The sequence below is a fragment of the Diorhabda carinulata genome, chromosome 4 (genome assembly GCF_026250575.1).
Source record: "Diorhabda carinulata isolate Delta chromosome 4, icDioCari1.1, whole genome shotgun sequence".
NCBI classification, from domain to species: Eukaryota; Metazoa; Arthropoda; class Insecta; order Coleoptera; family Chrysomelidae; genus Diorhabda; species Diorhabda carinulata.
This window is the reverse complement of record NC_079463.1, coordinates 33,384,788-33,397,277: the sequence shown is the minus strand read 5'-3', so window position 1 is coordinate 33,397,277 and position 12,490 is coordinate 33,384,788. Positions and strand designations below refer to the sequence as shown.

At 29.1% G+C, this 12,490-nt stretch overlaps 1 protein-coding gene across 4 annotated transcripts; it reads right to left on the bottom strand.

The window, feature by feature from the left end:
* Nucleotides 1-6,079: 6,079 nt before the first annotated feature.
* On the bottom strand, nucleotides 6,080-12,204 carry LOC130892235 (sialin-like). Of its 4 annotated transcripts, XM_057797493.1 has the most exons (9): nucleotides 11,969-12,102; nucleotides 11,583-11,820; nucleotides 9,630-9,719; nucleotides 8,472-8,686; nucleotides 7,939-8,175; nucleotides 7,560-7,865; nucleotides 6,746-7,025; nucleotides 6,430-6,671; nucleotides 6,080-6,343 (listed from the first exon to the last, which is right to left on the bottom strand). In XM_057797493.1, the coding sequence occupies exons 3-9, from the start codon at nucleotides 9,649-9,651 to the stop codon at nucleotides 6,131-6,133; spliced, it is 1,515 nt and encodes a 504-aa protein (XP_057653476.1). In that variant the 5' UTR covers nucleotides 9,652-9,719; nucleotides 11,583-11,820; nucleotides 11,969-12,102; the 3' UTR covers nucleotides 6,080-6,130. The 4 variants fall into 4 exon arrangements, with proteins under 4 accessions (XP_057653476.1, XP_057653478.1, XP_057653475.1 ...); XM_057797495.1 differs by lacking the exon at nucleotides 11,583-11,820 and having other exon boundaries at nucleotides 12,075-12,204; XM_057797492.1 differs by lacking the exon at nucleotides 11,583-11,820 and having other exon boundaries at nucleotides 11,969-12,116.
* Nucleotides 12,205-12,490: the final 286 nt, after the last annotated feature.

The window sequence follows — 12,490 nt, the reverse complement described above, 5'->3', positions numbered from 1 at the left end:
ACCAATGAATTGAATCCTTTCTAAATCGAATTAATTTTTCTGATACAAAAAAAAACTACGAATTTCTAAATGTGGTTAGTAAATTGTCACTTTTTTTTCGTAGTAACTTGATTTTTATTTAGAAATTTTCCATAATAACCTCAAAAATAAACATGAGAAATAATCAAAGTTGATATTTCATAAAAAAAATCATCGTTATACCACAGAAAATAATCAAAATCATTCAAGTTAAAATTTGAGTCGTATATTAAGATCTGGCAACACTGTTGTTGTTAGGACAAATAAGTTGTTGTCAACACATAGTTGGGAGTCGTTCTAAATAGTTTTGTTGTTAAAAAAATAACGAAAGAATCTAAATTAAGAATCAAATTTAAAAAAAAAATATGGTTATACTTTAAAACATAGACTATAATCGTTTTAAGACATCCAGACATGTTCAAATGACCTTGAAAACATAGTTTAATGTGCTTAATATTTTTACGTATTCAATGACTCACGTTAATCTTTACTGGTATTTTATAATCTGATTATTTCAGTTAAAATTTGAATATAAAATTAATAATTATGAACTTAAATATAAATCCCGTGTTGTTTTTATTTAAAATATACGTCCATATGCGAATCGAGAAGCCAAATCAGCTTAATTTCTAGGTTATAATTTTCTACGTGGCAATAGCTAACTCTTAAGCTTCTTAATGTATTATTTTCTCTATAAAATATGAAAATTTATTATAGATAACAACTTAAATCGGCTGCCCCGTTCTTTATTTGTACACAGTTTTGGAAAAATTTGGACTTTTTAATTCAAAATTAGGTATCATTTATAGTTTTCGAATAATTATTTTTTGTTAGCTTAAAATATCTAAAACGATTCAAAACTTATTTTTTATTAAATAAAATGTATTAATCGGGTGTTTTTTTTATACAAATAAACGTTTATTTACATCGAGTATTAATAAATTAAAAATCGATCAGAATCTCCCGTACTATAATAAATCAATATTTCGCGATTAAAACATATAAAGCGGTTACAAACCTTAATATAATTGAGTTTCACGCGCCAATATTCGCCTCAAAATTGATATTGTCTTCTTTTTCTGTCAATCGTATACGCGGCGTCGAAGAAAATGGCCTTGTTCGACCTTGCACTATGCAATGCGTTTGTAGTAAAGAGCGAAATTTCGTATAGTACCGCGGGAGTACCACTACCGATCAAAAAGATGATAACGGATCGCGGAGAGGATTACAAAGTGAAGAAAAAGGGGATTCGTTAACGTCTTATATTGATACCGTATTGTTTCACGTTAGGGAGGGATATATAATACTTAATTTTACTTTCGGTTAATAAATTTCGTCCTAATTTAAATATTTTTTTTTATTTAAAAAACATTTTTATCACGAGTGTAGCAAAATTATCAACTTTCGATTCATTTATTACACTTCTAAGACGTTACTTTTTCATTCGTGTAAAATAAAACTGTCTACTACTAATAAAACCGGCAACAGCGCAATAATCCGAAGGAAACGTGACGTTTTGGTGGGAGCACCAAGCTGCCAGATAAACATGTAAACAATTCGGACTCTTATTTATATATCTGAATACGATAAATGTAAATTTTTTTTTGTTTTATGCCATATGGTATACGAGGCTCTGTACAAACTCATATTTAAATAAACAAATATAATTAAATAACTTTCAGTATTTAAGATTTTCTAATTGCTGATAATATATATAATTCATATTAAGTTAAAAGAAACAGGTCAAGTGAGAAGAAGTAAATTTAATTAAACAATAGATTGAACGAAAATAAAAATCCTTTTTCAATTGTTGTTTCAAATAAATAATCATTATCATGGTTTTCATAAATAAATAAATGCGATCTAATATCGATGTTTAAACATGGCGCCATTTTTGTTTTGTTATGATCGGAATAAATTTAACCTTCACTACTGTTGAGGAATTTTTGAAGATTTTCAATAAATAGTTTCACTAAAAAACTCAAGATATTATGTTTAAGTATTGTTTTTGCGTATTTAAAAAGTTTTGAAATACAGATATTTATATAATTTATCGTATAAATTAATTGAAATGTCAGGAATTCTTGAAATTATTACCCTATGGTCACAATTTTTCAGGGTCATTAGCCTGTGCTTTTCCACCAAAACATAATAGTGGAAGATAAAAATTAACATATCAAATCATCAAGTAAACAAAGGATTTTTCTTTAATTATACGAGGGTTACAACTTAAGTTTTGAAACAGATAAAAATATGTCCAGTTATTTCGAAACACACCATTGTTGCCATATCTTAAGTTGCAACCCTCGTATAAATAGGTATAAATATATATATTAAATTGAGGTATTTTTCTCATTTTAAATCTGGTACTTTCACTTTAATATTCACGGCTTTATAAAATTAGTAACCGAAATCGATTTCACAAAAATCGATTAAATTTAATAAAGTACATACATTATCAACTATTAGTGCCCTCTTAGTTTTAAATAACAATAATTTCATACATTAAACTTTCCATTTATTATCTCAAGTTCCGTTCCTTTTACTTTTTTTTTATCTTTCTAATAATCATCACCCTAAATGGTTAGGTTATTATTTCCGATTACACACAGCAAATTGTTTCACTTACTACGGTGTTAATATGTGTATCAAACAATTTAATAATAATAAGGAAGGTAACGAAAGGCAAATTGATATTGAAAATAGAATATCTCAACGTCTAACGATCACAAATTATAGAGAAATTTTGGTATTTCCTCGGTCTATAAACAGAAAATTACAGAGCCGCCGGTTTGTGTTCAAAAGAATTAAAATTCACTCGATACTTATACTATTTTTAATAACCCAAAGCCTTTCCATTTCGAAGTTACGAGATGGGATCGTTATTTCATTATACGGAAAAGCGCTACCCTCGAAACATGTATTTCATGATTCAGAAACCATGGAACCAAATGTTGGAATTTAGTTAATTTTTCATCAAAAAAGATTATTTTTATGAAATTTCCAATTTTGTCATTATTTTTCAAAATATATAATTTTCGTTTTCGAAGTTACGAGATGGGATCGTTATTTCATTATACGGAAAAGCGCACCCTCGAAATATGTATTTCATGATTCAGAAACCATGGAACCAAATGTTGAATTCTAGTTAATTTTTTGTTTTCGAAGTTACGAGATGGGATTGTTATTTCATTATACGGAAAAGCGCTACCCTCGAAACATGTATATCATTATTCAGAAACCATCGAACCAAATGTTGAATTCTAGTTAATTTTTTGTTTTCGAAGTTACGAGATGGGATTGTTATTTCATTATACGGAAAAGCGCTACCCTCGAAACATGTATATCATTATTCAGAAACCATCGAACCAAATGTTGAATTCTAGTTAATTTTTTGTTTTCGAAGTTACGAGATGGGATTGTTATTTCATTATACGGAAAAGCGCTACCCTCGAAACATGTATATCATTATTCAGAAACCATCGAACCAAATGTTGAATTCTAGTTAATTTTTTGTTTTCGAAGTTACGAGATGGGATTGTTATTTCATTATACGGAAAAGCGCTACCCTCGAAACATGTATATCATGATTCAGAAACCATCGAACCAAATGTTGAATTCTACTTAATTTTTCATCAAAAAAGATTATTTTTATGAAATTTCCAATTTTGTCATTATTTTTCAAAATATATAATTTTCTTTTTCGAAGTTACGAGATGGGATCGTAATTTCATTATACGGAAAAGCGCTACCCTCGAAACATGTATATCATTATTCAGAAACCATCGAACCAAATGTTGAATTCTAGTTAATTTTTTGTTTTCGAAGTTACGAGATGGGATTGTTATTTCATTATACGGAAAAGCGCTACCCTCGAAACATGTATATCATTATTCAGAAACCATCGAACCAAATGTTGAATTCTAGTTAATTTTTTGTTTTCGAAGTTACGAGATGGGATTGTTATTTCATTATACGGAAAAGAGCTACCCTCGAAACATGTATATCATTATTCAGAAACCATCGAACCAAATGTTGAATTCTAGTTAATTTTTTGTTTTCGAAGTTACGAGATGGGATTGTTATTTCATTATACGGAAAAGCGCTACCCTCGAAACATGTATATCATTATTCAGAAACCATCGAACCAAATGTTGAATTCTAGTTAATTTTTTGTTTTCGAAGTTACGAGATGGGATTGTTATTTCATTATACGGAAAAGCGCTACCCTCGAAACATGTATATCATTATTCAGAAACCATCGAACCAAATGTTGAATTCTAGTTAATTTTTTGTTTTCGAAGTTACGAGATGGGATTGTTATTTCATTATACGGAAAAGCGCTACCCTCGAAACATGTATATCATGATTCAGAAACCATCGAACCAAATGTTGAATTCTACTTAATTTTTCATCAAAAAAGATTATTTTTATGAAATTTCCAATTTTGTCATTATTTTTCAAAATATATAATTTTCTTTTTCGAAGTTACGAGATGGGATCGTAATTTCATTATACGGAAAAGCGCTACCCTCGAAACATGTATTTCATGATTCAGAAACCATCGAACCAAATGTTGTATTCTAGTTAATTTTTTATCAAAAAAAAATAATTTTTATGAAATTTCCAGTTTTGTCATTATTTTTCAAAATATATAATTTTCGTTTTCGAAGTTACGAGATGGGATCGTTATTTCATTATACGGAAAAGCGCTACCCTCGAAATATGTATTTCATGATTCAGAAACCATGGAACCAAATGTTGTATTCTAGTTAATTTTTTATCAAAAAAAAAATTATTTTTATGAAATTTCCAATTTTGTCATTATATTTCAAAATATATAATTTTCGTTACGAGATGGGATCGTTATTTCATTATAGCGCTACCCTTGAAACATGTATTTAACACAATTATGTTCTCTTAACTTCCCGTTTTGAAGTCATAAATTAAAATCGATTTCCTATAAAAAAAAACTTGTACTAACTAATCATTTTATTTGCACAGCTTTCCCCTAATTACTTTTGACTTGATCTCATTTCGCATGAATCACTTAAAACATGTGAATTTATTCTTCCAACTGTCTGGTGTTTCCAGTACATTAATTGCACAAAGATGTAAATGTTTTAAACAACCGTAATACATACAAAATTTACTTTTAAGAGCGCAATTAACATAACTTTGTTTTACACAGTAATTAAACGTACTATTCTTCTTCTATTTGTCTGATTGCTAATGGACCTCAATTTAACCTTCATTTTAATTTGAATCTACAGCGCAGCTTCACGCGTCGATTTTCAAAAAGGTTAGGATTGATAAACAGTCCGGATAGTTGTAATACAAAAATTAATTTGTTATTAAAGTTGGGAATAAAAAGTTAATACTCGAAATATAAACATCAAAAATCTTCAATCATTATTATAGCGTCTCGTTATAAGAAATTTATCATAACCGAAGATTCACGAAACACGATAATAAGCAGTGTTGCCGTTGTGGAATGTCTTTAGTTTCTTATTTCTTAGATCCTGTTATATATCGTTAAATTGTATAGATTTTAGAGACATCAATAACCTGACCTAATTTTGTTTATTTATTTATAATATATTTACACGTTTGAAATAAGGATAATTTTCACTAAAACGAATTTATTATCTAATAAAAGATTAACCTGTATTAAACCGGAAACGGATAAAAATGAACATGGGATTTCAGATCCGTTTCTTCACGCCCTAATTCCTTTCAGAATGTAAATGTTAAGGCCGTTTAAATTGTATTTTTATTTATTTCGCTTGTAAATAACCAATTTGCGAGTTGCAAAAATATTTTTATTGACTCTAGTATTAATATACAGGGATAAACATATATTATGTACCCAGTAATTTCAAAACTATTATTGTCAGTTGATACATGTCAATAAGATATGACATTTGACGTTTATATCATTTCATGCTATTTATCAAAAGTCATGTTGTATGTAGAGGTGATGTAATCTCGTTAATTACGTTCCTTGTAACTGTTCCATAGTTAAGGATTAAGGATAGTGAAAGGATTATTTAGAAATGAATTTTATCCGATTTCAGTCATTTATTATCAATAATTAAAATAAAAATGTTTTTTATATTTTTGTATTTTCTCTGCTGGTACTTTTTGAAAAATCGACGTCTTCGAAACCGATATTTTCGACTCCTTCGGTATCTGGTTTAGATTTATCTGTTTCGTCGTTCCAAGGTTGTTTGTCGGCAGTTCCGAATATGCAAAATACAATTCCGCATGCTATATAAACAGAAGAGCCGATGTAGAAGATGTGATGCCATTCGTCGAGACCGTTCTGCAAGATTTTAGAAAAGTTACGATTGACGCATATTACAAATTTAATGTTTGTCTATGGTTCGATGACGTATCAAAAACACTTACACGTTCAGCTGTCATATATCCAACTATGGTGGGATTAATGAATCCTGTGGTACTTCCTACGCAATTAATGATACCGTAGAGAGTACCAGCAAAATTAGGTGATAAATCTTGCGAATTTTGTAAATTAGTCAATGTAGAGGCGCCATTCAATCCCAAAGACATCGTTATCAATACGATCGCCCACGTGACATCGCAACCGACGAACGTTTGAGCGAATAAAAGTACACCCGGTAAAAAATGAGCTGTAACAAATATTTCCAATGTTGCCACTGTGCTTAACGATGATTGAATGGAAACTTTAATTTTAAATACTCACAAAATAAAATGAAGCTTTTCCTGATTGTAGTTTTTTCCATGTAATGTTTCCTGATGATAAAATCGCCGATTTGACCGAAAATTATTCCTAAAATCAGCCTCGCTAAATACGGCAACGATGCCAAAATTCCAGTATGTCCTAATGTAAATCCTAGTACGGAAGATAAGAAATTCGGTCCGGCCGTCATTAGGAAAAATAATCCCCAAAGGTTACCAAAATGTAATATCAGTAATGCCCAAAAAGGGATCGTTAGAAATATATCCTTATATGGAGGAAATCTCTATTAAATTAATTTAAAACAAACTCGAATTAATATTGGAAGATCGTAAACTGATTTAAATTTTTTAAACTTGGCAACGATGTTACGATTTCTGAATAACAAACCAGACAGTTTTTTATATGGGTTAATATAATACACAATTCTAATAGTATTTGATACTTTTAAATAAATAATACTATAATTTGGTAATAAATATAAATAATAAATATATTATAATATATTTTACAACTAAATATTCATTAATTCTTTCATTATTATATATACGGTTATAGGTTATAATCTGATTTTAAATACGAACGAGACGAAACTTTTGCGACGTTGCCGAGTTTAATTTAACTACAGAGGTGTTCGGTAACAAATGTTTCAAATTAAAATTTTGTTATTAAATTTTTATAATGAGTGATTTAGTCAATTTGATATTATAGCTCGACTAAAATAGTTACAGGGTTATTATAAAAGTTACAGGGTTGATGAAAAGTATTAAAAATAAATACTTAATTTGAATTAAATAGCAATTTTGATCATCAAACTTACTTTTACTTTGGATATACTTCCTGACAGACTCTCAGTGATATGTCTCACTTCTTCTTCTGATATTGTCCTATGTTGTTCTGGAGAATCGGTTACTAAAAAGTACCAGGAAATCGTCCAAGCGATTACGCAACCACCGGATCCAATAAACGCCCAAGTCCAACCGAGAGTCTCTATAATGTACCCCAAAAGAGGCCAAGTAATTACAGTTCCCAAACTACCACCCAAAAGAGCTCCCACGAATTTTCCTTTTTCGTCAGGTGGCGCCCAACGAGCTACCAAACAGTGAAGACTGGGAAAAACCACGCCCTAAAAATTAGAGGTGGGACAAATCACTGGAACTGTAGAGATGGGAAAAAAGGAACTGGTTTAAATAACTTACCCCGAAGATTCCAATAACAAATCTTGAAATAATAAGTAACCAAGGATTCAACGCCGCGGCCCACGGGCCTATTAACGTTAATATACCGGAAACTAAAAACGATATAGTGACACATTTCGAAGGACCGAATTTTTCGGCGATAGCGCCTCCCGGGAAACCAGCTATAGTAAATCCCCAAAAATAAGATCCCAGAATGAGTCCTTGAAGCTCGCTACTCCAATCGTACCTAACTCCATACTAAAAATTATAAAAATTTATTGTTACGTTATATAGCAAGAGGCCATATAAAAAAAGAAGAAGACGAATAACCCATCACCACGAAGAAAAAAAATTATTACAATAACATATTTTAATTAGCTGAACTAACGTAATGAGAAACTCAAATAGGCAACGCTGTAAAGTAAACCCGAGGTAGAGATCGCGGAAAATTATAAACGTCAATTGGTTCGAGTCTCGGATAAAATAATTACATCACGACACGACAGAGACATCTCTAGATTTCTTTATTAACTATATCTCATAAATGAACTTACGTCTTCTATATTTGAATGTAGAGCTTCGGCAGTCAGACCGTCGAAAGTTAAATTTTGTTTTATTACTTTACATTCCGGAACGAACGTTTTGTTACCTTTCTCGTTGGGTTGTACCATCGCTAAGATAATAATGGATAAATTTATTCTTAGCATGTACAAGAATAATGTACAAGTGAAACACATAACCCATATTATCGCTCTCACTGGTATACAATCTGGAAAATAAATTTTTTCGTAACGAGATTTATAAAAACACATAAATATCAATTTTTGTCATTTATTTTCGGTTATTGACTTCCTGACGTCATGTCCTGTAGACAAACGACACGAATCCAAACGTCAATACAATGCAGTTATTACTTCCTTCCTGTATGCGCTATCTCTTTTTATCTTTATGGGTAGATAATAAAGTATCGTAAAGAACGTATGTCGTTACTTAAATAATGTAAAAAATATATGTTTATCGGAAGAAATAGATAAATACATAATGAATTCATTAACTTATTTGATAGAAATCGGTATTTACTATTAAAATTTTCGTTTCCTAATGAAATTACAACAACAATATACAGTTTTCTGCTTTTCCCTTTCTCTTTTAGGTTTATGAAATGGCGATGACAGTTTCAACATCAACAGTGTTGCCATACATAAATATTAATTTCCGTAAAGTTTTCAAATCGTTATGATTGAACTTTTTATTTTCTATTTATCAATTCAGTTGTTTTTTTTGTGTATTTACTTATTATAATGAAGTATTATCAAATAAATAAGTTCCCTATTAATTCTTTTTGTATATTAAACATTAAGAATCGTACGTAAAAAATAGATTACTAAGAACTACGAAGATCTTTTTATAAGTAGGCAACACCGCTTAATCAAGGAGAGGTTTTCTATCTCTCTCGTTTGTGTGATTACTCATATTTTTTCTTTCTTTTTAATTTTAGTATAGACACTCCCAAACGGACATGATTTTGCCTATATATCAGTGAGAGAAATAGAGGTAGGGAGAAACGCTAAATGTAATAAATATATTTTTTAATTGTTTTAATTAAATTGATAATTACTGACTAACAAGAAAATGATAAAGTATTAAAATTCAATAAAGTAATTTTTTTAATACTTTCCATTCTCAATTTCTTTCATAACTAGAATACTTACTTTTAAAGGAAATGTGCGCCATCTTGTAAGAAATTATATCAATTAGAAACTGAACGGAAGTAAGTAAATAGTTGTCATTGAATCATAAATCTAAAATAAAATAAAATTTTCTTAATAGAAACTGGATAAGAACTCGAAAAAAATTATTTAATATTATGCTAATACGTCTCTGGTAGTTGTTTTCTATCCAACATGTTTTGATAAAGAGCAGACGTTTTTGTTAGTGACAATTTTCATTATTGTATTTTCTAATTTATTAAATTGATTTCCTATTATTCCAAACGATTTAATATATTATCTGTGCACGGAAAATTAATAATAATTACCTATATTTATGAAAAAAACATAACATGGTCGTGTACGAATTTTATTATTAAACTTTCGATCACGTATTACAACAAAAAGTAACATAATAACTAATCTAGATATTAACAAGCGTTTTGAAATAAAAAAAAAGTGCAGGTGTGTTTAGTCACAGCCTCCAGTGCCGTATAAAAACATTTAAAAATATAAATACACCAAATCTAATGATAATAAATACACTATTATTTTTTTTAGTATTTATAATTATTAATATTTGATATTATATTTCTATTTAATCATTCAAAGTGAAATAAGAGCGTGATTGGATACAACTAATAATCAATATTGTCATTTATTAGTAAGATATGACAACATGGCCGACAGTTAGAATATGACATTTGGATCTATTGGTTATTGGAAATTGTAGTAAAGTGATTCATCCACGAAAAACAATAAAACTAAAAATTAAACAATAGATAATTAAAGTTATCACAGAAATTAAAATTTATTTGTACTAATCTCTTTAAATAAATCGATATTGATAAATTCAAATGACTACATCCACATGGTCACAATCACGTTGTCAAATCAACGGATTCAGCTGTATATAAAAGGAAATCTATATTAAACTCATCTAAATACCATTGTAAACTATATACTAACAAAAATTGAAATATTTACCGATTTGTACAGGGTTTGCAAGAAATCTTTAAAAAAAAATTGATGTTACGCCTTTGTAGGGTTATAAAATCGAAATGAATAGATCATTATTTTCTAGAACTATCAACAAGGACGCTCATAATTGCATCGTTAGTACTTAAAACAAAATAAAACAGTAATTCTACGATAAAATTTGTCTTTGATATTCAACAATAGTTTACGTGTGGTGAAATTAATATTTCCTCAAATATACACATAAATACAATCGTAATGCTAAATAAATACGTGATATAAATATTTGTAGAGATAATCAAAGTAAAAAAATCGATATTTCAATAAGAGTGTCGTGGCATCATCGCGCTGCCACGTCATCGTGTAATTGTGACCATAGATGCCTAGCGTTAAACATTTGGACAAAATAATTTATTAAAAAGTATTGCGTAGTATTTATTCAATTCGATTAGGACTGAAACCCATTTATCCTTGACTCATAGCCCATCAAGTAGTCAATTATTGAATAATTGCAGTTTGGGTTTAATCAAGAATCATGTTGATATACGCAGGTCATGATGACGCATATCCGGTACACTGAAACGTGATATTTCCATGTAATACATAATTTGGAATAGTATATATAACATTCAAAAGGTAATTTCTTCAGTAATTTATATAAATATGACTAGAAATAAGTTACGGAAACTAAAATTAGTAGACATTGAGAGGTTAATTATAACTTAGTTAATGGATTTTATAGGCAAAATACGCGTGGAAATAATTGCATTGGCATTCAAATTAAATTACAAAGAGATAACTATAATCAGTAATTAATGTTAATTAATGGTTTTATGCAATTTATTATAGACGGATGACCCTGTAGAATGTCTGAAATAAAAACGAAAGATCAAATGTACCATGCAGAATCCCGCCAAACATGTTTACCTTCCGCTGTACGTGTTTAAAGAATTCAATTTATTTGAATAATTTTATTACCTGTTTCAATATACAACGACTACTAAAGTCCGGTTTATTACTTTTTATTTTCGATCTGGCAACAGTGGTATAAGTGTTATTGCCCTGTTAAAATTTGACACTAGACGAAAAGTTCGAATCAACCCGCGAAGATTTTGATGTTCGATCGTATGGAATCACAATATTTAAATAAAGTATCTCATATTTTTCCATATTATTTTGATATTTCTTTACTGTTATCTTAATATCCCTCCATAACCTTAAATTGTGTTAGTTCTGCATTATATTATCTAATTTATCACGTGGTGAATAGAAAAGAGAAATTTTTTTATCAAAAACAACAAGTATTATATAGAATTAATGATAAATTTCAATCTTAATATCAAAGTTGCTACCATTTATATTACCTTTACGCTTCCATACGTGAAAGTATTTATTATGATTTCTACCATCGATAAACTTATTGTAAACACATCATTTTGTTGATTTAGAAACAATTTTAATTACTTTTACCGTCATACGTAAAGTAGCGACTACTACAGGTACAAGGTACTGGAGATGCCGCAATGCTTTGGTACCACCTCTACCTCCGGATCTTTGGTGAAATAAATATAAAGAATGTAGCCCAGTTCGAATCAATCTTTCGACAAGGAACATAATATATACTAGAAATATCTTTTTTATTCGTGTTTTTATATATTCAAACTTGAATTTGTTATAAAAATATATAATTTAACTTTTTTATATCATACAAATATGTAATTAAAATTTGACGTAGACACTCAAGGTCTCGTTTATTAGACGGATATAAATTTATTACTTTCAGTGTACAAATTGTATTTACAAACAGCTCTAGAAAGTTCTATTTACAATTACGGTAAATAGTCAGGTTAAATTAGAATTATTCATAAATTTTTGTTACTAATCCA